This window comes from Lathamus discolor, chromosome 14 (assembly GCF_037157495.1).
Source record: "Lathamus discolor isolate bLatDis1 chromosome 14, bLatDis1.hap1, whole genome shotgun sequence".
NCBI classification, from domain to species: domain Eukaryota; kingdom Metazoa; phylum Chordata; class Aves; order Psittaciformes; family Psittacidae; genus Lathamus; species Lathamus discolor.
The window spans coordinates 9287735-9312350 of record NC_088897.1 but is presented as its reverse complement, the minus strand read 5'-3'; the positions used below and the strand labels follow the sequence as shown (position 1 = coordinate 9312350).

General features: G+C 61.9%; 1 protein-coding gene across 5 annotated transcripts in view; it reads left to right on the top strand.

Moving 5' to 3' along the window:
- The window catches only part of ABR (ABR activator of RhoGEF and GTPase), a 39271-nt gene that overhangs the window by 5125 nt on the left and 9530 nt on the right, over positions 1-24616 (top strand). Inside the window, exons 1-16 of one of the 5 annotated variants that reach the window (XM_065695152.1) lie at positions 4185-4260; positions 8810-8994; positions 13656-13760; positions 14230-14415; positions 15106-15213; positions 15926-15986; positions 18233-18285; positions 18437-18577; positions 18915-19036; positions 19150-19315; positions 19439-19561; positions 19632-19707; positions 19832-19936; positions 20438-20512; positions 20660-20757; positions 20872-21003. In XM_065695152.1, the coding sequence (XP_065551224.1) occupies positions 4200-4260; positions 8810-8994; positions 13656-13760; positions 14230-14415; positions 15106-15213; positions 15926-15986; positions 18233-18285; positions 18437-18577; positions 18915-19036; positions 19150-19315; positions 19439-19561; positions 19632-19707; positions 19832-19936; positions 20438-20512; positions 20660-20757; positions 20872-21003 (1797 nt within the window). In that variant the 5' untranslated portion in view covers positions 4185-4199. Of the gene's footprint in view, positions 1-4184; positions 4261-8809; positions 8999-11389; positions 11856-13655; positions 13761-14229; positions 14416-15105; positions 15214-15925; positions 15987-18232; positions 18286-18436; positions 18578-18914; positions 19037-19149; positions 19316-19438; positions 19562-19631; positions 19708-19831; positions 19937-20437; positions 20513-20659; positions 20758-20871; positions 21004-24024; positions 24349-24616 lie in introns of those variants that run through there. The other 4 variants (XM_065695156.1, XM_065695151.1, XM_065695154.1 and 1 more) reach the window with 4 other exon arrangements.

Genomic DNA, 24616 nt, shown 5'->3' with positions numbered 1-24616 from the left:
CAATTGGCAGTTCCCAGGTAGGAGCAGCAGCAGGGCACAGAAGAAGCCCTCATTAGGTGGCTGGCTCCAGCCAGAAGTGCCCTGCGGGGCCTGAATACATTTGCATTATAAGTCTATTGAAATCTGGTTTGGTTTTTCTTTTCCCCTGGAAAGACACTTCTGTGCAGTGGGGCTCTTTGTTTGGCTGATTCCTCCTCCCCTCCTGCCCTGTGTGGCCGGTGACGCTGCCAGTTGGGATCCCAGTGGATGGCTCTGCTCTCTCTGCTGCTGGATGCTGCTCTGCTGTGGCCAGCCCTGCAGCAGTGAACAGTGGGAGATGCTTTCCCCCGTGCTTCCCTTGAGTTAGAGAGAAGGAAGCCTGCTTTAGCCAAGGCAGCTCCCTGAAGTGTGCATCCATCCCAGGAAAACAGTGCCTGTGTCCTGGTTCATGGCACGGCTGTGTTTGTCCCACTGAGCAGGCGCTGGGAGGTTGGCCAGGGCTGAGCAGCAGGAGGGAGCGCACAGATCTCGCTGCATCCTCGAGAGACGTCTTCAGATTGACTTGGCTTTCCCACCCCTTGTTACTTTATCCGTGTTTGCTAAGCGAGATAATTTGCATATGTAGATCAGTAGATCAGCAGCAGCACTTCTTGGCTCTCTTGGCTGTAGCCTGAGCAGAATCACAGAGGATGTCCTGCAGATCTGCCCCGAGATAAATCCCAGTTTAGGGATTGTTTGAAGCTCTGGCACACAGGGAGAGCTTTGTGCTTGGACCAGGGCTTTCTGCCATGGGTGGGTTTTGTTCTGACACTGAACCAACACCTCTTCCTGATCCTTTGCAGGTCCTGTGTTGGGAAGCAAACCTGGCCGAGCTGTCTCGGCAGTGCTGGCACTGAGGCTGGGTGGGAGAGGAGCAGCCCGGGGCTGTAGCGCTGGCACACATGGCCACAATCTCCTCCCTCTCAGAAGAGAGACGTGATGCGATAGCTGGCTCAAGCCTTCATCTTCATCAATCTTAGCGGCATTTTCCTGCAAGCAGCCACCACCTTTTTTTCCTTCTTTGTCTGGTATCTTGAGAAGCCAAGGGCACTGCTGCTGCGCTGGGTCTCTGCCCTCTTCCCCATGTGTGCTGAGGAGAACCTGCTCAGTTTAGGCCTCCTGCTTGGCTCCCTGCAGAGTGGGGAGCTGCAGGACCATGCCCGGGGTCTGTGAGTGGAGTTTAGAACACGGACCTCAGGGTTTCCATCCTGCAGGAGAGTGATGCTGGGGGAGAAGTTTAATGCTGAGTTCAACTGAGGAGCAGCACATTCAGGACACCCGGCAGGAAGGATCTGCTGCCCTCCTTGGTGGGGAGGATGGAAACATTTAAGTTTATTCCTCTTGTCCCTCTCTGCAATCTCTGGCAAGGGGAGAACTGCTGCTGTGCTCCAGTGGGGACAGCCCAGACCTCCCAAAGAGCCCAGCAGAGCGGTGCTGAAGGAGCTCAGAAACATGGACTCTTGGCTGGTGTCTGGCTTGGATTCTAACTTAAACCGAGGAGATTTAGGTTGGAGATAAGCAATACATTCTTTACTGTGAGAGTGGTGACACACAGGAACAGGCTGCCCAAGCAAGCAGTGAATGCTCCATTCCTGGTAGTGTTTAAGGCCAGGTTCAATGGGGCTTGGAGCAAGCTGCTCTAGTGGAAGGTGTCCCTGCCCGTGGCAGGGGTTGGAACTGGGTGATCTTGAGGTTCTTTCCAACACAAACCATCCTATGATTCTATGATCTTCCACCACCAGCCCCAGCCCGGCCCTAGACAAGCACCGAGGCTCATGTGGCCATGGCTGGAAGAACTTCTTGCACAAGAGTCCCTAAATAGCAACGTGTGGGCTGGTGGGCAGGGGCTAGACAGACGCCAGGCGGGCAGCGTGGGGCTGGCCCATCGCAGGGAGGAGCTGTGGGATTCGGGATTTGGCTCTTGCTGCAGCGATGCTCCCAGCTGGAGCTGTGCTGTGGTTGGAGCTGGGGGCGGAGAACATGGGTGGCAGCATCTCCTCACACCCAGGGCTGCTCTGTGTCACTGCAGGGCTGTGGGTGCTCCCCCCAGCCCTGTGGAGAGCAGGGAGGTTAAGCTATTTTGCTAGTTTGGGGGTTTGGCTGTTGTTGTTTTGGCAAACACGAAAATAGCACGGAAACCAAAGTGAAAAACAAAGCTCAGTGGGTTGGTGGGGCTGTTTTGTGCAAGGGTTGGTGTGTGCAGCCAGGTAAGGCCCGTCGGCTGCAGCGCAATTTGGGCATCCCAGTGCACGGGGAGCCTTCCTGGGACATGCACCCGACCAGGCTATGGGGCACATGCCAGCTTGGTCCTCCTAGGCTGTGGCGTTGCTGCATGGTGTTACACTGGGGGTGACCAGCCAGTGAATGGGCAGGAGTGGCCAGGAAGTGTGTCTGGCAGGGGAAAGAACGTGGAAAAACCTCTGGAGTGCATGCAATGAGCTGTGCATGGAAAACCAACCACCCCATGGCTCTGCAGCCGCTGTGATGGAGGGGGAGCAGCTGCACCTTGTGCTGCTGGTGCTGATGCTACTATTGCTGATGCTGCTCCCATTGGTGCTACTGTGGTGTCCCCGGAGCGTGGTTTCCTGCTGTGAACAGGGTTAATGTGCTCAGCCAAACCACTGTCACCTTCCTGGTGGCTCGCTGTGCTGGGTGGCAGGGCCTTGTGCTGAGAGGGCTATGGGGGCTGCAGGGTTTGGCTGTGGGAGATGGAGGGGGACTCTCTATTGGAATCTTAAATAGATAGAGCAAGGACAGGCCATGGTACCTGGAGCCTAGGCAGGAGCAAATGGGTGAGTTGGTAGGGGACAGAGAGCAGCAGATATTGTCATATCGTGGCCACCCTTGGGCATGGCACTGTGCTAATGGCTTGGGGACAAGGGACGTGCTGGCACCGGGCAGTGCAGGGGTTATGGTGCCCAGCATCCCTAGGGGTGGCTGTGCGGTGCCCTGGGCTCCCTGAAATACCTGGGATTGGGGCAAGCGAGGGGTAGGAAATAGCAGCCATGTGGCTGCACCCTCTGACTCAGCACCCAGTGATTCACAGCATGTAGGGTGGTGGCTGTGGCATGGGTCCTTGCCATGGCTGAGCTGGATACGGCCCCAGGCAGGCAGGAATGTGCGAGGGGCAGCAGTGGCTCCTCACCCTGGATGCCGGTGGCTCCATGTACCACAGTCTTGGCATTCCTGCGCTCCCCAGAACATATTGGCTGCATGTCCAGGCAGCGTGGGCACACCTGGGAGCAGGGATCGGGGGGTGGCAGTGCCTTGGCAGCGTCCTCTCAGGTTTCCCAGAGAGAGCAATTGCCGATGCCGCCCGTGTCCTGGCACTTCATGCTCCGGTGGCTCTACCTTCCCCTGCTGCCTGGTGGAGCATTATCCCTCCTGCCCTGTTCCCGTCCGGTCCAGGCCCATCCAGGCAAGTTTCAGCCGAGGGCACTGGCAGGGAACACTGCCCACATTGCCGGGACCGGGGCAGCGGTGCCGGCACAGACTGAAACAGGGCAGTCTCTGCACTTGAACGCTTGGCTGGTGCCCTGACATATTGGGGTTGATGACTCTGGCACTTTATGTTTCCTTTGGCTACATAGAACTGGGGAGGGTGGTTTAACCCTTGCCTGTCTGTGCCCTGCTCTGCCTACCCTGGTTGTGTGGGGCAGGTCAGCTCCTGGAGGTCCTGGTTCCTCCCGTGGCTACCAGAGCCAAGAGGAGCCTGTATCCTTCAGCCATACCGGTTCGAGGGGCTGGTGAGGTTTTGATGACGAGGGGGCGCAGGGTGATAGGAAGGAGATAAAACCATGGTGGAGGGGGGATGATGCTGGGCTCCCCTTTCCTCCTCACTCTCCTTGGGGTAGCCTGGGGGCCGGCCCTATGCCCCTTAACCACCACCATCCCCTCCTCCTGCTCCCCAGACCCCCGCCGAGGGTCTGCGTGGCTGCGTGCGGCGGGGGGGACGCTGAGCTGGGCTCCCCGCGGCAGTCAGGGGCGGGAGGCGGGACGCGCTGCCATTGCCAGGCAGCACCTCCTTCCCCGGGCACCCTTGGCAGCAGAGCCGCCGTGCGCCCGGTTCTCCCGTCCAACCCCGCCGGGGCCCGCAGCCCCCCGCCTCCCGCCCTCGCCCGCCGCCTTTGTTGTGCGATGAGAGCCGGCTGGCGGGGCTGAGCCGGCACAGCCCACTGAGCATGGAGCCGCTGAGCCACCGCGGCCTGCCGCGGCTCTCCTGGATCGACACCCTCTACAGCAGTACGTGGCCTGGGCTGGAGGGGTGGTGGTGAGGGGGGGCCGGGGTGCTGGGTCCCCACTACCTGTTGTGTAATGCTGCGTCGCGCCGGGGAGGGATGCTGTGCGTGCTGGGGATGCTGTGCGTGCTGGGGATGCTGTGCGGGGGGCTTCCCGGCTGAGCTGATGCTGTGCTCCCCTACCTGAGCATCCCGGTGGCAGGGCAACCCTGACTGGAGTTGGTCCAGCATCCCCCCGTGTTCTGCATGAGCAGGATGGGTGATGGTGGCCGCGGTGTGGTGGGTCTCGCTGGGGCTGGAGCAGCCTGACAGCCCACGCGGGTCCTTGGGGATGTGGATGTTTAATGCTCCGTGTCCCATCCCCATCCCTCTGTGGCGGTGAGAAGGCAGCTCTCCCCCAGCAGTGATTCTTGCAGCGAGCTCCAAGGCGCCGAGCAAAGGATACTGTGGCAACACAGTGTCGGTACCCAGGGGCTGGAGGCGTCCTGCAGCATCCCAGGGGTGCGAATCCCTCCATCCTACAGACGTGCAGCAGGGAGAAACGAGCTCTGAAGCTGCACTGGTCCTGATCCCATGGCAGCTCTCTCAGCAGCAGCCAAGGGAGCCAGGGACATGGCTAGGGGATGTGGGGACTCGGTCACAGGGAAGGTCCCTGTTGTTCAGGTCCCTGTTGTTCATTCTGGGGGAGAATTGAGCTGCGTGGGCTCAACCCTGGAGTTGGGTTTTGGAGTGCAGTGTTGAGCTCAGAGCCTGGTGTTTGTGGGGCAGTGAGGCTTGGCATGGCTGTGTGGGAAGCTGGGATGATCCAGAGAAGGGGGAATGGTGCCTCCTTCATGAATCTGGCATCTGCTGTTCCCTGGAGGGAGACAGGGGCTGCTGGGGGGGCACACTGCATAGGGCTGAGCTACCCCAAGTTTTCCAGGTCAAACACCCGCAGCCAGAGGGCCATATCCAGCAGCAGCAGTCCCAGGGTCCAGTGCAGCTTGTGCAGGCGGCTGGGATGGAGCCCGGAGGCTGCATCCAGCCCATCCGCACCCTCCTTCCCAGCCGCAGGCATCTCTGCAAACCAGTGGCTCTGCCATCCTGAATCCTGCTCCAGCCGCTCTTGCCAAGGTGCGGAGGAAGCTGTTTGGCATGTCCATGTTTTGGGGGATGTGGGACAGGGTCTGGCCTTCGTCACAGCAGGGAAGGTGGTGATGGTGTGGAGGAGATGCTGTTTGTGTTGAGCCACCCTTTGGAGGAGGCCCGCGGAGGCAGGTCCGAGGCCAGCTCACGCATCCGTGTTGTCATGGTGAATTTTCACCCAGGCACAGGGAAATCGTGGCGTTTCCCCAAAACCTCACAGGCTCCATGCGGATGTTGAGCTTTTCCTGGCAGTGGGGTAGGATGGGCAAGCATTAGGGTGTGCTGATGCGCTGCTGCGGTGCTGGGGAACAGCATATATCTGTCTGGAAAGGGAAGAAAATGCCACCCTGAGCTGCTGTGACTGTGCTGCCTCTGCCTGGACTGGGCAGGAGCCAGCCACTGCCCTTGGATGTGCTTCCTTTTGGGGACCATAGTGCTAGCGTTAGCTGGGAAGAGGTGGCAGAGCAGAGACATCCTTTTTCTGGGGAAAACAGTCCCCTGTGGGGATGTGTTTCTGGCCCTGTCGCCTTCCTTGGCCCACATGCCAGCCCACAGGACCCCTGCCCTGATGGTGTCAGCATCCCATGGGCACCAACCCTTGCTGCATTGTGGGGCTGGATCCAGCTCAGGGTCAAGGGGCTGTGCTGGAGCTGGGGTTACAAGCCTGTTTCAGGTCAGGGTGTCCTCACCCTCCTAGAGTGGCTCCCCTGGTCCAGGCCACCTCCCTCCCATCAGTCCCCACTCCTTGGGGTGGAGCAGGAGCATTTCCACTGCTGCTAAAAAACGGGTGCAAAAATAGCACTGGGTTTTGGCACGGGCACAGGAACAGGCTGCAGGGGCAGTGCAGCTGCGGGAGGAGGAGGGAGGCGCTTGGTTTGGGCTGGCTGGGTGGCAGGAGCACCCCACAGGCAGGGAGACGCAGAGGCTGGACCCTCCACATCCCCTCGCCCAGCAGTGTTCGCCTTGCCTGTCCTGGTTGCTCGATGGTGCTTGGCTCCCTCCCTGCAGCGGGTGATGGAGAGATCCTGGCCTTCCCCATAAATACTGTACAGCCTCTGGTGGCACAGCTGGAGCTGTAGGGACAGAGCTCCATCCTCCCTCCTGTGAGCATTTCAGGCTCCTTGTATGCCTGTTGGGGCACTGCGTGGTACTGGGATGTAGATCTGCTTCAACCGGGAGCAATGGCTGCCTGAGAGCCAGGTCATTCCTGCATCCCACAGGCCAGTCCCTTCCCGGTCTTGTGCCATTGATGCCGTCTTCTTCCCTGCAGTGCTGTGGGTGTCACCTCCCAGGGTCCCCAGCCACCTCATTAAAGCTGTGTTCCTCATTACCTTGCTGCCAAGTCAACCCAGCCTGGTTGCCAGGTCTTCCCCAGTGCTGGTGCCACTCTGGGTGCCCTATTGCCCACCCTGCTGTTAAGTCTGGAGCTGCAGATCTTGGCCTTGGTGGAGGGGAGGCAGTGGAGCCTCCAAGTTGATGTGCCTGATGGGGACCAGCAGCTTTGTCCCCTCTGCAGCTTGGCTCTCTTTAGACTGTGCCTGATGGGGAAAGGAGCCTGGGTGAGAGGTTTGGGTCTCTCTGGGGCATCCCCAGTTCAGGGACAGTGCCTGGTTGAGCTCAGAGGGTGCTGTGTGGGGTGGGTGTTCTGGGGAGGGGTCCATCATGGGGGGACACCAGCGTTCATGCACCTCATGCTGTCTTCTTCCTCGAGGTATTCCAGCTGGGACCCATCAAAAGCAGGAGGGAGGAGGGACAAGGGACATCCCACCACGAGGAGGCAGGATAGGTTAAAGCCAAGGATCCCCTTTCCCTGGAAGCTGAGGACCAAAGGGGAACCCCATCAATGCCCATCCAGCTTGTTCATTCCCAGTCAGCTCCTGGGTTGACTGCAGTGGCCAAGTGAAGGTGGCTCCCAGCCTCTGCAGTGTGGTTATTAGCTACTAATTGCTCAGTCCTAAGCAATTGTGTCCTGCGGTATCCTGGCAGAGCTGGGATGCATCTGGCCCATGTCAGTGCTCTCCTCCATCCCTCCTGCAGAGCCAGGATGGGACCCCCACCCCTCCCCACTGTTACCAGCAGGGCTCTCAGCCTTCGCAGCCTTCGCAGTACTCTGATTTAAAGGTTTATCCACTTCCACTAGGAAGCCAAGTGCAATGTTCATGTGCTGAGCAGTGTCAGTGTGAGTCAGGGGACGCCTTGGCCAGGATGGCAGAGCTGTGGGGGCACAAAGTGTCCGTGGTGCAGCGTTCGGTCTGGAATGACTGCTCCAGCCCCTGTGCCCCCCCTTTTTTGGCCAGGGTTTCAGCCAGGGTCTTGTCTGGGTCTCCCTGCTGTCTGCAGACAGGGGGTCAATGGGGACAGCCATAGAACTGCTGGGTGAAGGGGAATGAGGGACTGGCATGGAGCTGGGCAGGCCGTGCCCACCGCCTCTTTGGGAGCTGCTGAGGGGGTCTTAACCACTGGTCCCGGGGGGGGCGGGGGGGTGCTGGCTGCACCCCTCGGCCACCCCTGCTGCAGCCATGCTCCCTTCCCCCTCCCCTTTGTCAGCATCTCGGGGCTGCTGCAGACACCTCTTCCCGCTGCCACCGAGCTGATGCCGTTTCCATGGTAACGGGTTAGGATGTACCCCGGTCCCCCTCTGCACCCCGGGGACCTGCTGCAGACCCCGGGACCCCTTAGCTCCTACCTGGGGCTCCAGCTCCCCAAAATGGTTTCCCATGGGCAAGAGGGCAACACATGGACAACAGGGACAGCGTGGGGCATCCAAAAATTGGTGCTGGCCTGGCGTGGTGGTGGCTTCATCCGGCATCGGGGAAAGCAGACTCTTTCTGCTCCACCAAGCTGCCCACCCGCCATGGAGCTGTCAACCATCCGCCTTCTACCAGGGGAGTGGCAATGCCCTCTCTGCTGCAGACCCAGGCATCCTCCCTGGCACCCATTCCTACACTCCAAGGAGGATGGGCATGCGAAAGCAGGGAGGCTGGTGGCTGCGGCTGCCAGCCCAGCTCCTTCCCTCCCCAGGGATGGCACGGGGATGGCGGATGTTAGGCAGGCAGGGCAGAGCCACTAGTGTGGGGCCAGGGCATCTGGCAGAGCAGCTGTCCCTGCACTGAGGAGGCCCGAGGCCTCTCTGTGCCGTTAATTATGCAAATTTAGGGAAGTGTGTCAAGCAGAGGATGCCCTGTGGGGCTGAGGATGCTCTGTGTGATGCTCTGCCTGCTGGAGCAGGCAGAAAGCAGGCAGCCGGGGCTGGTGGGGCCAGGGTGGGCTGCAGGTGCCGGAATGTGTGTCTATGCGTGGTCCCGGGTGTTGGACACAGGGTCTGTTGCCTGCAGGTAACCCACAACGGGGTGTTTGTGGTGTGCTGTGTGGTGACCCTCGGCTATGCCGCTGCATGGATGCTCACCACCATCCTCTTCCCCTGGCAGACTTCAACTATGGTGCGGACGAGTACGACGCCGAGGGCAACGAGGAGCCCAAGGCGCTGCCAGAGGGCTCGGAAACCATGCCCTACATCGATGAATCGCCCACCATGTCCCCCCAGCTCAGCGCCCGCGGCCAGGACAGCGGGGATGGTGTCTCCCCTACACCCACCGACAGCCTCAGCACAGGGGTAGGTGCTCGGGATGCGGAGCTCTGTGCCGGATGCGGTTGAAGCCGGGGCTGTGGGTACCCGCTCGGTTGTGTCAGCATTGTTGTTGATGGTCTGATGCTGCTGTGACCTGCGAGACCGTCCTCTGGCATCTCAAACTCCGGGGTACAGCAAGCACCCTGTTCTGCTGCTGGTGGTGGTGCCATGTCGGTGGGACATGGCGTGTCCCTGCCCCGGTGACAGAGCCAGGACGGCACCGGCTGGTCGGGGAGAAAGGACCGGCTGCTGTAGCGCAGCCGGGCTGGGTGAGAAGTGTGGGGCTCGCAGGGAGCCCGCAGGCAGCCGCTGCGCCGCGCTGCCGGCTCCATCTAGCGGCACTCGGAGGTGGACCGCCGGCTGGGGAGGGACCCCTTGCATGGGTCCCCCCTTCTGGGGAACTCGGATTTAACCGCTCCTCTTCCTCTGCTCTGCCGAGAGCATCCTCGGGATTTCACAGGAGGGATGCTCGGAGATCTGCGGGGAGGGAGACCGAAGGGAAAACTGTATTTTTCCAGGATAAAAGATCATGTAAATCCCGGGGACATCGGGCCTGTGTGCCCGGACCGGTGGGCCCTTGGCACGGCAGAGGGTGCCCCTGGCCCTTCGGCACAGGGCTTGTGGAGGGGGTGCCGCTGGGGTCTCCCAGAGCGCTGGGGCTCAGCAAGGGCAGGAAGCCAGGCTGCGAAACGTGCAGGTTTCTGTCGTGGAAAGAGTTAAGCCTTGACCCGGATGCTGAGGCAGAAGAGGCGAGAGGTGTGGCTTCCTCCCCGGGGCCCGCCGCTGCGCAGCATCCTCCTCCCGGCACCCAGCGCCGCCCCACCGCGCTCCCTGGGGACCGCAGCCACGCTGCTGCGGGAAGGAGCCTGTCCCGATGCCGGCTCAAACCACCCGGGCTCAGCACCCCTTGTCCCACCCCACCAGGATGCTGGGCACAGCCCTGCGAGCATTGACGCCGGGATTTGGCGATGGGCTCCATCCCGGGAGCCAGCTGGGATAGGGGAGAGTATTCCTGGGAAAGCAGAGTTGGCGAAGACCCTAGGGGTCACTGGCAAAGCGGTGCTCTTGGGGGCTGGTGGAGCTGGATGCAGGCAGTGAAGCTGGCTTGGTTGGCTCTAACAGGATTGGGAAGTGTCAGAGCTCAGCAGCTGCTTTGCCTCCATCTCTTTATCTAGAGCTGCTTGTGTCAGGGCTTAGTGGGGCACCGTCTGCTCATAGCACATTTAATTCGGTGTGTCCAGCCCTGCGATGGACATAAGCTTGCGTATGGGTTCTGCTGTGTCATGGGTGCCAGGCTCACCCCATCTCTCTTCTCTGGTGGGATGGGACGGGTGTCACTGCCTTTTGGAGTGCTGGAGGAGGTTTCTGGTGGGGCACCTCTTCTTGCAAGCTCCTGGGGCAGCTGTGACCACATCTGGGGCAACCAGATGCTGGGTGCAGACACAGCCTGTCTCTCCTCCCACCTGGTGTGAGGTGATGGCCCAGCCCCTGCTTGGAAAGGTGCCTCTGGGTTTGGCACTGTGGATGCTTTCCCCTGGGCAGGGATTGTTCTGCCCTCTGGAGACCTGGCTGCAGCAGGCAGGGACCCAGTGCCCTGGCATAGACCCCTCTTAGCAAAGCCTGAGCTGCGATGTGGACACAGGGCTAGACACGGACTCTGGAAGTCCCCATGTCTGTGCCTCTGCCCACTTCTCGTAGCAGGAGTTGGTTCCAGGCTTGGACAGGCGCAGGAGGCAGAACAGATGCGGTTGCTGGTTCCCCTTTTGCTGCCGAGGAGCAGGGGGAAACTGCTGAAACAGCTCTTGCGTTAGTCTCCCCTCCTCCAGCCTGTTCTTGCCCTGTTTGCCAGGGCCCATGATGTCCCTCGCAGGTGCCACAACACTGCTCATGTTTCTGTTCCCTGGCTGCCCCTCTGTTGCGGTCAGGCTGGGGAAGCAGTGAAGTGCTAGCGCTGGTCCATGTAGGATGCTGTGTGAAGGCACGTGTCTCAGCTGCGTTATCCTGCCCTGAGTCCCCTCTGGGGTAGAGAGAGGTCCCTTCTGGGAGCGTGGAGCCAGGTCTCCTTATGGTACCCGCTGACGCTGCTGCCCTCTAAGGTCACTTTTGCCGGTGGCAATCCCTGTGGTCTGTCTCTGCCTGCCCACGGGACACGCTGGGACCAAGGGACCCTGTCGGGCGGGATGGGCACTCCCCTGGTGCTGTCTGCTCCGCAGGGTGAGGATGCAGGGCTCTGGCAGGGGACAGGGGACCCTCGCCGTGCTTTCCCACTGCGCACGCCGAGCGCTGGGAGAGCCGGCTCGGGGCAGGCGGCTGCTGCGCGCCCCAGCCTTGACCACACGCCGCCGGCGAGGCAGCTCCACCTCCAGCGCCAAGAGATGCATTTCCTGTAGCGAGCGTGCAGGGCGGAGCGGCGGGGCCGGCTGGGGCAGCGGCCCTCCACCACCCGCAGCCCCTCCGGGGGTGAGCGCAGGGCCGGCCGGACCCTCCTGTGCCACCGCTGCGGACCCCAGAGCGGCCGCTGCCAGCACCTCTTGGGGGCGGTTGTGCTGCCCCCCCCCGGGATTCCCGGGCTGAAGGCCGGAGCTGTGGCAGGCGGGAGCACCGGGGATCCCATAATGGCTCCTTTCATCCCGCGGAGGTGGCCGGTGGCCAGGGCTGAGTCAGGCCAAGCTGGCTCAGCCGTGTGAGCCCCTCGCTCGGAGCCTCGCGGGGTCCCCGCTGCCCAGCCGGCCATGGAGGAGGAAGAGGAGGCCATAGGGTACTTGGATAAAGTGCTGGAGGATGAAGATGACTCTGAGCCGGGAACCCCCACCAGCCCCGTGTCTCCGTTCTCGGCCGGCGAGAAGGTGGGCAGCGGGAGCTCCCCACTCCTGTGCTGGTGGTGGGGCTGGGGGTCAAGGGCATCTTGCTGGTGCTGGTGATGTCCGGGACTTGGGGCAGCTCCTGGGTCCATGTGGTGGGTGCTGGTGGGGAGCAGGAGCATCACTGCTGTTCCTCCGGGACCGCCTGCAGCCAGGGCATGGGCTGGGGCTGCACAGGGTAGCGGGTGCAAAGGGTTCAGCGGGTGCTTGCACAGAGTGGGGTGAGCCCCCAGCATTGTTCCCGTGGGGAGTGGGGTTATGCGTGCTGCTCGGGGGGGGCTGTGTGGCTCGGCAGAGCTGCCGCCGGATGCTCAGGAAGGGGCTGGACCGCACTCTGTCACTGCCCCACTGCATGGCCACCAGCAACCTCCCAAACCCCAGCGCTGGGAGGTGGCCCCGGGGGGACCCATGTGCTGGCACATGTGCAGCCTGGCACCCTTCTCTTGCCGTCCCTGCCTGTGTGCCCTCAGGGTGCTGGCACAGGGCTGAAGTTCTCCCTGTGGTCTCCTGCATGTGGCTGCTGTGCCCCACCTTATGGTTGTTCCTCTGGGTTGCGGGGGTCCGGCCGGCATCATCCCTATGGGGTGCTGCAGGGCCCGGGTGTGGACGGGCCCCTTATCTCCCCAGCTCCTGCGCAGGGCCCAGGCTGAGGAAAGCAGGAAGAGCCTGTGACTAATTGGTGGCAGAGAGCCCACAAGCTCCCAGTGCACAAACCTGCTCCCCCCGTGCACCCCTGTGCTGCACCAGTCACTGTGTCCCGGCATTAACAGTGCAGCCTGGCAGGGAGCTGCAGGGTGGGCACCCTGGTTGGCACTGCAGCCCCCGGTGCCAGAGTGCGACAGGGGGATGTTGATCCATGGGCATGCCCACCCATGGCTCTCCTTTGGGTGGCAAAGCCTGGCTCCTGAGTGTGGTTTTTAAGTGGAGATCCAAGGCATGCTGGGCATTCAAGGCGGTCCAGGGACTGGGATGCCTTGGAGCCTGGCTGAGGCTCCCAGAGCCTCCCAGCCCATCCATGCATCGCCCATCTCCCTGCTCCGTGAGGGTCATGGTTGCGTCAGTGCTGCAGCAGACCTGGTCACTAACTGAGCTGCCAGCAGCGGGTCCCCATACAGCCCAGGACCTACCCCAGTGCCTGTGGGGTGGCACTCTCCTGGGAAAGCCTCAGCTGGGGAAAGGGTGGTGCTGGATCACGCGGGAGCACCACAGAATCACAGGATTGTTTAGGTTAGACAAGAGCTTTGAGAGCACCGAGTCCCGCTTTAACCCAGCGCTGCCAACTCCGACACTAAACCATGTCCCTAAGCGCCACATCTACACGTCTTGTATACACCTCCAGGGCTGGTGACTCAACCCCTTCCCTGGGCAGCCTGTTCCAGTGCTTGACAGCCCTTTTGGTGAAGAATTTTTTCCTAATATCCAACCTAAGCCTCCCCTGGCGCAACTCGAGGCCATTTCCTCTCCAACGCCGGGCATGATTTCACTGGGCGCTTCTGGACTCTGCCCTGGGAGAGTCCTGCAGTGCTGTGCACCACCCTGGAATGCTGCCTGCAGCGCCGGGCTCCCCGCCAGCCCGGAGCAGGGAGGGGAGCGAAGCCAGTGCAGCCCTTGGTTTCCCAGCTGGCTCCAGCCTGGCTGTGCTGCCCGGCAGGCACGTGCCCAGCCCTCGCCATGGAGCTTCCCTGCCACTGATGGGGATACCCATGCAGGGATGGGCTGGTGGGATGAGGGGTGTCCTCCTGTGCTGCCTGCTGGCTCAGCCAGGCTCCTTGCTGTGTTGCATAGGGCGAGCGAGATGCTGGAAAAGGCCTGGAGATGCGGAAGCTGGTGCTGTCCGGTTTCCTGGCCAGCGAGGAGATCTACATCAACCAGCTGGAGGCCCTCTTGTTGGTGAGCACAGCCCCTCCAGGGATGTTCCCTAGCAGATGGATGGATGGATGGATGGATGGATGGATGGATGGATAGGAGTGAGTCACCTCTTCCTGGACAGCCTCCCCCAGGCAGGCCTGGCCCAGATGCTACCTGTGCAGGAGCAATGCGGCAGGAGCGATGCTGGATCCAGCCTTGCTCTGGCCCAGCCGCCCCGTCTCGCCTCCCCTGCTGCTCGTGTGCCTGGTGGGGAAGTATTTATAGCCCCGCTTCCTCTTGTGGGCTCACTGGCCCTCGTGGTGGTGATGCTGTTGCACAACGTGGGCTCACCGCTGCCATGGGGAACTCTGTGGGGATGCATGACTGGGAGCAGCCCCTTGCTCCAGCTGCTGGCCCAGACTCATCCTTGATACCAGCTTACATCCCCCTCACCTCAATGTTCCCCTCTCAGTTCTAGTCTCAAATGCTCTCCCTTCTCCTCCCTTGGCAGCCTATGAAGCCACTGAAGGCCACAGCCACAACATCACAGCCTGTCCTCACCCTCCAGCAGATTGAGACCATTTTCTACAAGATCCAGGACATCTACGAGATCCATAAGGAGTTCTATGACAGCCTGTGCCCGAAGGTGCAGCAATGGGACAGCAACGTCACCATGGGCCACCTCTTCCAGAAGCTGGTATGGCCTTCCCCAGGTCTTGCTTCAGTTGGAAGAGGAGGAGGGCCAGGGAGATAGAGCACCATGCTGTGGGACTCAGCTTATGCCCTGCCATCTGTTCACTGGTGGCCATGGGACTTGTTGCATCCCTCCTTGCAGCAGTCCCTGCTGCCTGCCTCACTGATGCGCACAGTTAGTGTGTTCCAGGAGCAGCCATGGCAGGGATTTGGCTGGAGGTGATTGGTGTGGCTTTACCATGGGGCTGGCAGGCTCCCAGGTTGCTGCCTCTTTGCTTTCTGTGCCCTCCAGGGTCATGCTCTGGGGCCTGCTGCTGCTTCAGACTTGCGATGGGAGCAGAGGTTGTGCCTATGGTGCTGTGGCCGTGCTGGGGAGGGAAGAGGAGAGGGCAGGTTGAAGGGTGCCAGGACGTGGCTGTAGCTAAAGCCTCCGGTATCCAGGCTCTCATTACCTCTCTGCTGGACTTTGGAGGTTTGGGGGGGCACAGGGCTGGGCAGGAGCCACAGCATCCTGCAGTGGGAGAGGATTCTCCCTGTGGATCCAAGCATGTGGCCCAGCTGGCTATGGGCTGGCTGTGTCCTGCTGGGAGTGGAGAGCTCTGAGCAGTGTCCCCCTCGGTGGCTGCCTGGCTGCCCACACTGCGAGTGGCTTCAGCATCCCACTGGATGCCTGGCTAATCCCTGCTCCCCGCAGGCCAGCCAGCTGGGGGTCTACAAAGCCTTTGTGGATAACTACAAAATCGCACTGGAGACAGCAGAGAAGTGCAGCCAGAGCAACAACCAGTTCCAGAAGATCTCAGAGGTAAGCTGGGCCGGGGGGACAGGGCTGCTGTGAGCAGGCTGTCCTGGCACAGGGTGGAGAATGCTGTCCCATGGTTGAGACAGCCACATCTGCCCCATGGGGACGCTGTCCCTGTCCTGGGGACCCTCAGGGACTGTCCTAGGGCAGGAGCATCAGTGGCTGTGAGGGAAGGTTGTGGTCTTTGCATATTGTGGGATTCCCCCTGCCTTGTGCAAGCTCAGGTTGGGTTCAGCCCTCGTTGCTGTAATTTCTGGGGTGCCAGCGTAGTCTTCTCCTGCTTGCCCCATCCACTGAGCATGGATGCTGGGTACGGGGCACCTGTGGCTCATCTCCTGTTGGCTGCATCTCCATGCCTGGCTCCCCTATAGCAGTGGCACCCTCTGTGGCTGCAGACCTGTTCCCTGTTCCCTCCAGCCCCTCCACGGCAGCTCAGTGGGACCAGCAGCCTCCCCCTGCTGCTGTGGGGCTGAGAGTCCTGCTCCAGGGTGCTACATGGGTCCATTGTGTCCCTTCTGCTGGGCACAGCCAGAGCTGCTCCTGGCATCCCGTACAGTCCACACGTCCACCCCAGCACCCACGTGTGGCCTCCAGAATGGCCTGGCTGGGGCTGGGAGGAGGTATCAGGGTGCAGGAAGGGTGAGGGGGGGATCCCATGACCTTGAGCAATGACCTTCCCCCCGAGGGCTGCTCTGACGGGCCTTTCCCTCCCTAGGAGCTGAAGGTGAAGGGCCCCAAGGACTCGAAGGAGAGCCACACGTCCGTCACCATGGAGGGTACGGCGGGCGCGGGGAGGGGGACGCAGCCTTTGTCTGTGCGCGGATGAATTACTGAGCAGCTCCCGCGAGCGGAGCCCTTTGTGTTCCCGTGCGCGGAGCCGGCAGGGAGCGGGGGGCACGGCTCTTGAGGATGCCGGGGGCACACGGCAGCCCCCCATCCCCTGCGCACCCCATCCCGCTGCACCCGGAGCCGTGCTGAGGGGCCGATGCCGTGCCGCAGCCGGGCTGAGCTGCTGCGGGGCGGCGGAGATGGCTGCGTGGAGACGGGGCTGCCATGGAAATCCTCGTTGTGGTCCGGCTCTGCTGTAACTGCACCTACGGTGAGGCGAGGGAGAGGGCTCCGCATTCAGGTGCTGGTGGGGAGCGGTGCTGTGGGGTCACTGGCCGTGGGGCTCGCTGTCCTTGCTTTGGGGGGGGGGGGTGTGGAAGCTGTGTCGTGTTCTGCAGCCTGAAGTTGGGAACGTCTTTGTTCCAGGCTCTATTGAATCATCTTGGCTCCGGCATACGCGGCCACGCGCTCGCCTTCCCTGCGGGCAGGGGCCCGTGCCAGTGGTGGGACAGCGAGGGGTTGGGGATCCCTCTGACTGCGCTGTGCCGGGGGGCTGGTGGTAGGGAGGATTCCCTGTTTGCTTGCTGGAGGCGGTGAGCGTGGTGGGTCTGGAATGCTCATCTCTGCATGGCTGGGGGGGAGAGGCGCTGGGCATCCCTGCCTGCTGAGGCTGGGCCCCTGCTGCCTGCGTGTGGGTCCCAGGCTGGTGGAACTGTGCTGGTGAGGAGCCTGGTGCTCTTCTTGTACTGGGACAGCCCCTCCCTGGCTCCCTGGTGTTTTGCATGTGCCTGTAGCGATGGCAGCATCCTCCCCATGGATCTAGGGTCGGGGAATGAGGAGGGGATACCCTGCCTGCCCCCCTGCATCCCAGAGGATGGCTGCTGCAAGAAGCGGGGCTCCAGTTTTACCTGCTGGCACAGCTGTGGGGGATGCAGCCTCCAGTTCATGGTCCAGCCCTTCATCCTCACCTCCCTGTACCAGGACAGGGGTTCCACTTTTGGGGGGCACCATGAAGCAGCACACTCTGGGGAAAGTGGACTGGAACCCCCTGCAGCTCACAGGACAGGGTGGATGCAGGCAGCACATTTCCCTCTTCCCCAGCCCAAAGCCAGGCCCTGCTTGGCCCTGGCAGTTTGAGGAAGTGCTCAGAAGCAAAGGGAAAACCCAGAGGCATCGGCCTGGCTGTAAGCATTCGGGGGGGACATGTGAGTGGTTGGGTATAGGGAGCAGCACTGTCAGTGTGCCCTGTGCCTTCACCCGTCCAAAGAGCTGGGCAGGAGGAGGAGGGTCTGGCTGCTTGGGGTGAAATGTGCCTCTGAAGTGCCCCCAGTGCTGGTTTCCTGCTGGGAAGGTGCATGGCAGGAGAAAGGAGGTGTCTGTGCGCTGTGTGCAGGGCAGCTCTGTGCCCCTGCCGTGGATGGAGCCTCGTGTAGTCATGTGGGGCTGCAGGGAGGGAACGTGGGGCAGCAGCATTGGGAGGATGCCTGGTCCTCCTGTGTTCTCTGTAGGTGGGGGTTCTGCTGCTGCTGGAGCAGCCTGGGTTCCCCTTGCACCCAGGACTGACTGGAGTGGGGGGATATGGGGTGTCCCATGGGGTGGCAGAGCCCAGCAGGGGCAGGTCAGGGATGAGACCTGCTGCTGAGCCAAAAGGGAAACTGAAAAGGCTGCTGGTGGTGATGAGCAGCTTCCGCCCCACAGCCGCCGCAGGCAAAGCTGGTGGTGCCGGTGTGCACACCACAGGGGAGGGGGGCCCTCGCCGCGCAGGGAGGCTGTGCTGGCAACAGTCATGGTGGGGATGTGTTCACACAGCTCCTCTGGCTTTGCTGTGTGGCAGCAGAGGGCAGGCGGCCACGGTGCCTGGGTTGGTGTCCCCATCGTGCCCTGTCCCAGGGCTGGGACAGACCTTACTGATGCGGGGCCATGGCTGGAGCAGAGCAATGTGTGTGTAGCACTACTTGGCAAGCACCATGCTGCAATCACCCCAGTGCGGACCCAACAGACACCTGCACCGCTGGTCCACACGTGGTGCAGAATGGACCCCAGATGTTCATCCAGGGCTTTGTGCAGATGTGGGGGGTCTCTGTGCATCATGTGCATCCTTGCCCCTGCAGGATGTGGTCCTGGCTCTCAAGGGTGGGAGAAGGGCCGGGGCCCTGTTGGTGGGTGGCTGCTGACACCTCCTCTCTCCCCTCAGCGTTGCTGTACAAACCCATTGACCGGGTGACACGGAGCACCCTCGTCCTGCACGTGAGTGTGACACCAGTCCTGGGGCGGGGGACTCTGCCCTGTTGCTCCTGGGGACCCGCAGACATGGGGAGTGCTGCTGAGGGGTCTCTGGGGTGGGTGCTGCAGGCAGGGCAGTGCCCTTGGCCTCTCACCTGAGCCTGTTCCCTTCCAGGACCTCCTCAAGCACACCCCAGCTGACCACCCCGACTACCCGCTGCTCCAGGATGCCCTCCGCATCTCACAGAACTTCCTCTCCAGCATCAATGAGGACATAGATCCCCGGAGGACAGCGGTCACCACCCCCAAGGGGGAGGTAAGCCAGCGGGGTGGGCAGTGATGGGGCACAGGGTGAGGGCTGAGCCCTCTGCCAGCCCATGGCTGGTGTCTCCACGCTGGGGAGCTCCGTGGTGCTTGGCCAGGAGATGGAGGGTTTCCTCTAGGTGCAGTTAGGGTGCAAGGTTAGGGTTCTACCTGGTCCTTGCTGCTTGCTGGCATCCTGCTGAGCATATGGGACTCAAACTAGCAGCCAGAGGACATAGACCCTCCCATGCTCCCAATGGCTGAGCCATGGAGGGGGACAGCAGCATCCGTCCCTTGCGGTTTGGCCTTTGCTCCCTGCCCGCTCTCACCCCAGCCCTGCTGCTCCACAGACCCGGCAGCTTGTCAAGGATGGCTTCTTGGTGGAGCTGTCGGAGGGCTCGAGGAAGCTGCGGCACGTCTTCCTCTTCACCGACGTGCTGCTCTGCGCCAAGCTGAAGAAGACAGCGGTGGGGTAAGGAGGGCGCTGGGCACACAGGGGATGTCCCAGCCCCCGGTCCTCCAGTGGGCTGGGGGATGTGCTGGGAGGGGGTCAGGCATCACTGAGCACCCACTCCCTGGCTGCAGGAAACACCAGCAGTACGACTGCAAGTGGTACGTGCCCCTGGCCGACCTGGTGTTCCCTTCGCCGGAGGAGTCGGAGCACTGCCCTCAGGTCCACGTCATCCCCGACCACGAGCTGGAGGACATGAAGATGAAGATCTCGGCCATCAAGAGCGAGGTGCAGAAGGAGGTGAGAGGAGGATGGGGTGCTTGGGGAAGCATGGGACCTGCTGCCAGGGTGGGTGTCTTGCTCTGGGACACGGATGGGACATGGGGGTGCCTATGAAAGCTCCTCTTTGGTCCCTGCCTATAGAAAGCCAACAAGGGGCAGAGCCGGGCCATTGAGCGCCTCAAGAAGAAGATGTTTGAGAATGAATTCTGGCTGCTCCTCAACTCACCCGCCATCCCCTTCCGCATCCACAACCGCAACGGGAAGGTGAGGAGGGTGGGCTGGGGGCCGGGCTCGGTGCTGTGTACACCCTGCTGCATCGTCCTCTGTCTTGCAGAGCTACCTCTTCCTGCTGTCATCTGACTATGAGAGGTCCGAGTGGAGGGAGGCCATTCAGAGACTGCAGAAAAAGGGTAAGTTTGGGGCTGGTGAGGTCCTCTTGGACCTCACAAGGAGGCCCCATAGGATCACAGTCTCTGGTCCCCATGGTCAGCACTGGCTGCATCCCTTTGAAGCTCCTCTCTTGTCCTCTCTCAGACCTCCAGGCCTTTGTCCTGAGCTCAGTGGAGCTGCAGGTGCTTACGGGATCCTGCTTCAAGCTGCGCACTGTCCACAACATCCCGGTCACCAGTAACAAGGATGGTGAGTGTTACTGTGCTGGCGGGTCCTTCTTTGCCTCCAGATGATGCTGGGGAGGAGCTGTGGGGTCCCTTGTCTGGAGCTGGGTCCCCACTTGGGGACCGCGGCTGTGCGGGGGACAGCCACCCACCAGGTGGCACTGCTGGAGCAGAATCTGGCTCCCAGGCAGCGCAATCTCGGCTGGAACACGGGAATGCTTTGGGATGCTCCGCAGCATCCCCACGGGCTGCGCAGGACCAGGGTGTTCCCAAGGTGTGACCCACTGGGAACCTCCCTCAGGGCTGTCCAGCAGCAGGAGACCTTGGGATGTCTGTCAGGGATGATCAGCAGAAGGGGATGCACGTCCTCTTCCAGGCCTTAAGGGTGAACATTGGGATGTCACCACAGACACCCAGTGCTTGCTATGGCAAAGGTTGCCTGGGGGATGGCCAGCCCACACGCGGGCCATTGGGCATGGGAGGTGGCCGCCGAGCCCTGACACAGCCCCTGCTCTCCCCACCACAGATGATGAGTCCCCTGGGCTCTATGGGTTCCTGCACGTCATCGTCCACTCCGCCAAGGGCTTCAAGCAGTCTGCCAGTAAGTGAGGGTGCCCACCCCTTAGCTCGGGGGGCTGGTGTGGTCAGAAGAGCTGGGGTCCAGCATGTGGCCCCGCTCTGCCCACAGTGGTCCCCTGGGAGCTGATGGGGATGTTCCTGGAGTGCTGAGTGGTGTCTGCTCCCCCAGACCTTTACTGCACGCTGGAGGTGGACTCCTTTGGCTACTTCGTCAGCAAAGCCAAGACCAGGGTTTTCCGGGACACCACTGAGCCCCAGTGGAACGAGGTGAGAGGAGGGTGGGATGCAAGGAGGGGACTGTATCCCCCCTTTCCCTTCCAGCCCCAGTTTTGAAGGTGTTTTGGGATGCTGGGGCTGAGCCATTCTCTCTCTGCATCCCAGGAGTTTGAGATTGAGCTGGAGGGCTCCCAGTCCCTGCGTATCCTCTGCTACGAGAAGTGCTACGACAAGACCAAGCTCAACAAGGACAACAACGAAATTGTGGACAAGATCATGGGCAAGGGGCAGATCCAGGTATGCACTGGGGTTTTTGAGCATCTTCTCACCCAACGATGGACCCTCAGGGTGCCTGGGCTGGGAGGGTTGTTTTGGAGTGATGCCTGGTTGTTTTGGAGTGATGCCTGGAATGGGGGATGCCTGGCAGCATGGGAAGTGGGGGACAGGGATTGTGGCTTGGGGTTGAAGGCAGTGGGGTGGGTAGGCATCAGGGGTATGAGTGATGGTCCCAGGGCACAGTGGCTGCAGGAGAATGTGGGGCAAAGCAAGAGGGGGTCCTGTGGAGGTGACAAAGCCACTGGCGTTCCTGTTCTGCTGCAGCCTGTGGGTCTGCAGGGAAGGGTCTGGCCCCTGCCTCAGGGGGGTCTCTGGGTGTGCAGTCCCCCATCCCTCCCCACTGACTGTGGCTGTCCCCTCTGCCACCATCTGCCTCCCCTGCCTCTCCATCAGCTGCTGTTATGGCAACAGGGGTTTCCAGGACAACCGCTGATCTGCCTCTGACTGGCGGTTGCCAGGCAGGAGGATGGAGGCCTGGGGTGCTCCAGGTGAGCTGGACCAGGAAGGTGGCAGCCCCCCCAGACTCACCTTGGCCAAGCTGCAGGGAGGCCGAGGGCAGTGGGGATGGTTTGGGATGGGGGTACCTCTGTGTGTTCCTGGTGGGGACACCAGGTTCAGCTGCATTCCCCAGGGGAGAGCGTCACGCCTGGAACACAGGGCTCCAGCCAAGGCCACTTCAAAGGGCCCAGTGCAGCTACTGGCTCCGTGGGAAAGCAACTGAGGGCAGGTCCTGGGGGAGCAGGGAGCAGCATGGAAATGCCACTGGGAAGGGGATACTACAGGGGGATGGCTCTGCACTGGGATGGGAGACAGGGGCTTGGCTTCACCAGTGGCTTGTTCATACCCAAAATCACTTGTCTGTTGCCCGCTCCACAGGGAAGTGGTGATGTGAGGGTGGCATTGGGCCAAGGGGAGGGTTGGAGCAGGGATGGGGCTTGATGCCCCTGGGGATCAGTCCAGCTGCACGCTCGGAAATAGCCTGGGTCAATAAACATGAGTCATGCTGGGAGACACAGGGGTTGGGACAGGGACAGCACAGCTCGTCCTTGCTGTGTACAAGTCATGGGGAAGAAAGGAAGAGAGAGGAGGTGCTGGGGCTGCTTTTCCTGGGGCTGGCTGGAGCAGGGTCAGGTTGGGGCTGTCCTTCTGTCACCCCAGCTTGGCCCCTGCCTGGGAGTTAGCAGGGCAGGGATGGGCAGCATGGCTATGGGCAGGAAGAGCACGTGGGGCTCTGGGTTGTGGCCAGGCTCCTTTACCCTGAGCTGTTCAGGCAGAGATGCTGCCCTGGCTGGTCCCTGGGCTCATTGTGACCTGCTGCTGGTTCCAGTTAGCAGCAGGAGCGGGAGACATGGAGCACTAGCACCAACAGCTCCTCAAAGGCCCATGGTGTATCTGGGGCTGCCAGGATGGCTGACACTGCCCCCCCCCCCCCAGCCAGTGCTGTGCTTAGTGCCCAGCTCTAATCTGATGGCCCAGGCACGTGGGTCAGCCACGAAAGCAGCTTAGAGGCATCAGGGGCTGGTGGGATCAAGGGAATGGTGCAGCCCCTCTGCGGGGGCAGCGGGAGCCTCCTGAGGCTGCAGCGGTGCCATGGGTGGGAGGCACATCCTGCTGGCACAGGGGATGTGGATGGGTCCATGGAGGGGCCAAGGCTGGCACCAGCCTCTAGAGCATCCTGGCAGTGAGCCCTAAGGGGTCTGCTGTGTGGTGAGCATCTGATGCCACCCTGAGCTCCATCCATGTGGCTGGCAGAGGGTGAGCACCCTGTGCCATGGGGGTGCAGCCACTGGTTGCCCCATGGGAAGGTGTGCTGGGTTGGGACTGGGAATGGAATGGCTCTGCTGTGGCTCCTGGCTGGCATTAATGCTGGTTTGTTGTTGTTAACCCTGTTTTGCATGCTGTTGCCAAGGCTGGGACCGTGGCATGGTCAGGGTAGAGGTGCCATGGAGAAGGGCTTGTGTCCCTGGCACTGGAGGGCTTGGCCCTGCTCTAGACTGTCCCAGTTGCTCCCAGCAGCTGTGCTGTGCCCAGTGGGTGCTGGCAGGGGTGCCCGGTGCTATGTTGAGGTGGCAGATGGATGCAGAGCAGGCTGCAAGCACCTGTGTCCATATTGCAGAGGGAAGAGGCTGGATCTGGCCCCTGTGGCCTAGGATGGGCAAGGAGACAGGCAGTGGGTGCACAAAGGGGGTCTCATGGTGGTGGGGCAGGATGGAGCAGCCCCATCCTCAGTCCCTGTTTGATGCACAGAGTAGAGCTTGTGTTGTCATGGGCATGGTGCCTGCCATACCCGCAGGGAATAGCTCCCTGCCTGTCTGTCCCCCTCGATGGGCTGGTGGAGGCCCTGGAGGGGGTGATTTTGGTGTCGGGGCTCCCCAGACCTGCAGGGATCCACAGGGTGACCCATGTGCACTCAGGGCGCTGCTGAGGTCTGGACTGGGGGCAGTGCAAGTCCCTCCCAACCCTGCACCTCTCCACATCCATGCTTGTCAGGAGAAGCAGCAGGCAGGGACCCTTCCAAGGCAGGGGCGCAGGGCAGAGCCCTGCCTGCACCCCATCCCCTGCCCTGCCTCCCCAACACATCACCTCCTGGCAGTGGGGCTGACAGGGGCCAGGGCACGGTGAGCGTGTCCTTGCTTATCCCTAGGTCTGACAGGAGACCCCTAAAGTCCTATCCCTGTGCTGAGAGTGGGAGAGCCAGCCTGGCTCTTCATGGAGCCGGGAATGCTGCAGCCAGCAGCACTGATGGCTTCCGGGGCTGCGGCCGCTGCTGGCGCTGAGAAGCAGATAATGGATAACGGTGGAGAGCGGTGGATAACGGTGGATGAGGGTGGATAACGGTGGTGGGGAGGCCGGGTAACCCCTGCAGCCCTCCCAAGCGGCTGCTGGTGGCAGGGCGAGAGTTAAACGCGTGGGGGCCGCCGGGGGGGGGGCTGCCTTTGAGTCACTTCCTCGCAGGGGGAGGGAGGTTTTGGGGCTGCCGAGCTGCCTCTCCACAGCCTGGCTCACACCCTGAGGATGAGCCCTGGCCGCTCGCCTCCCCGGCTGGGCTCCCCTTGCCGGCCTCCGCTGACCCCACCGCAGAAGGGATGCGGGTGCTGTCCTAAGCCAGCCCCGGCCACCCTCATCTCGCCTCCCTGAGCCGAAGCAGACATCGGGATGACGGAGGTGCTGGTGCAGCCGGAGGGCAGCCCTGGCCCCATGGGCGAGCAGCCGGAGCACAGCGTGGAGGAGCCCGAGGGGAAGCGTCCCCCCAACACGGGCGCCCGCCTCTGGGGCAGGGTGCGCAGCAAACTGCTCCGGCAGAAGGTGCCTCTTGGGGTGCAGGGGGGGACGGTTTTGGGGTGATTGTGGTGGGCACCAAACGGGCTCTGGGATGGCTTTGCCGTGCGTGGTAGTCGTGGTTTTTTGGCTGGTGGCTTTGTGGGGTAAGGGGGGCTCTGATATGGAGGGTTGGGGGGTCCATGCATGGAGCAGGGAGGCTGGTGGGTGCTTTGGGAGCTCTTAGAAGCAGTCAGCAGCTTGTGGGGTCCTTGTTGCCCTCCTTCCATCTCCCTCTGCATGCTGGGGGGACTGG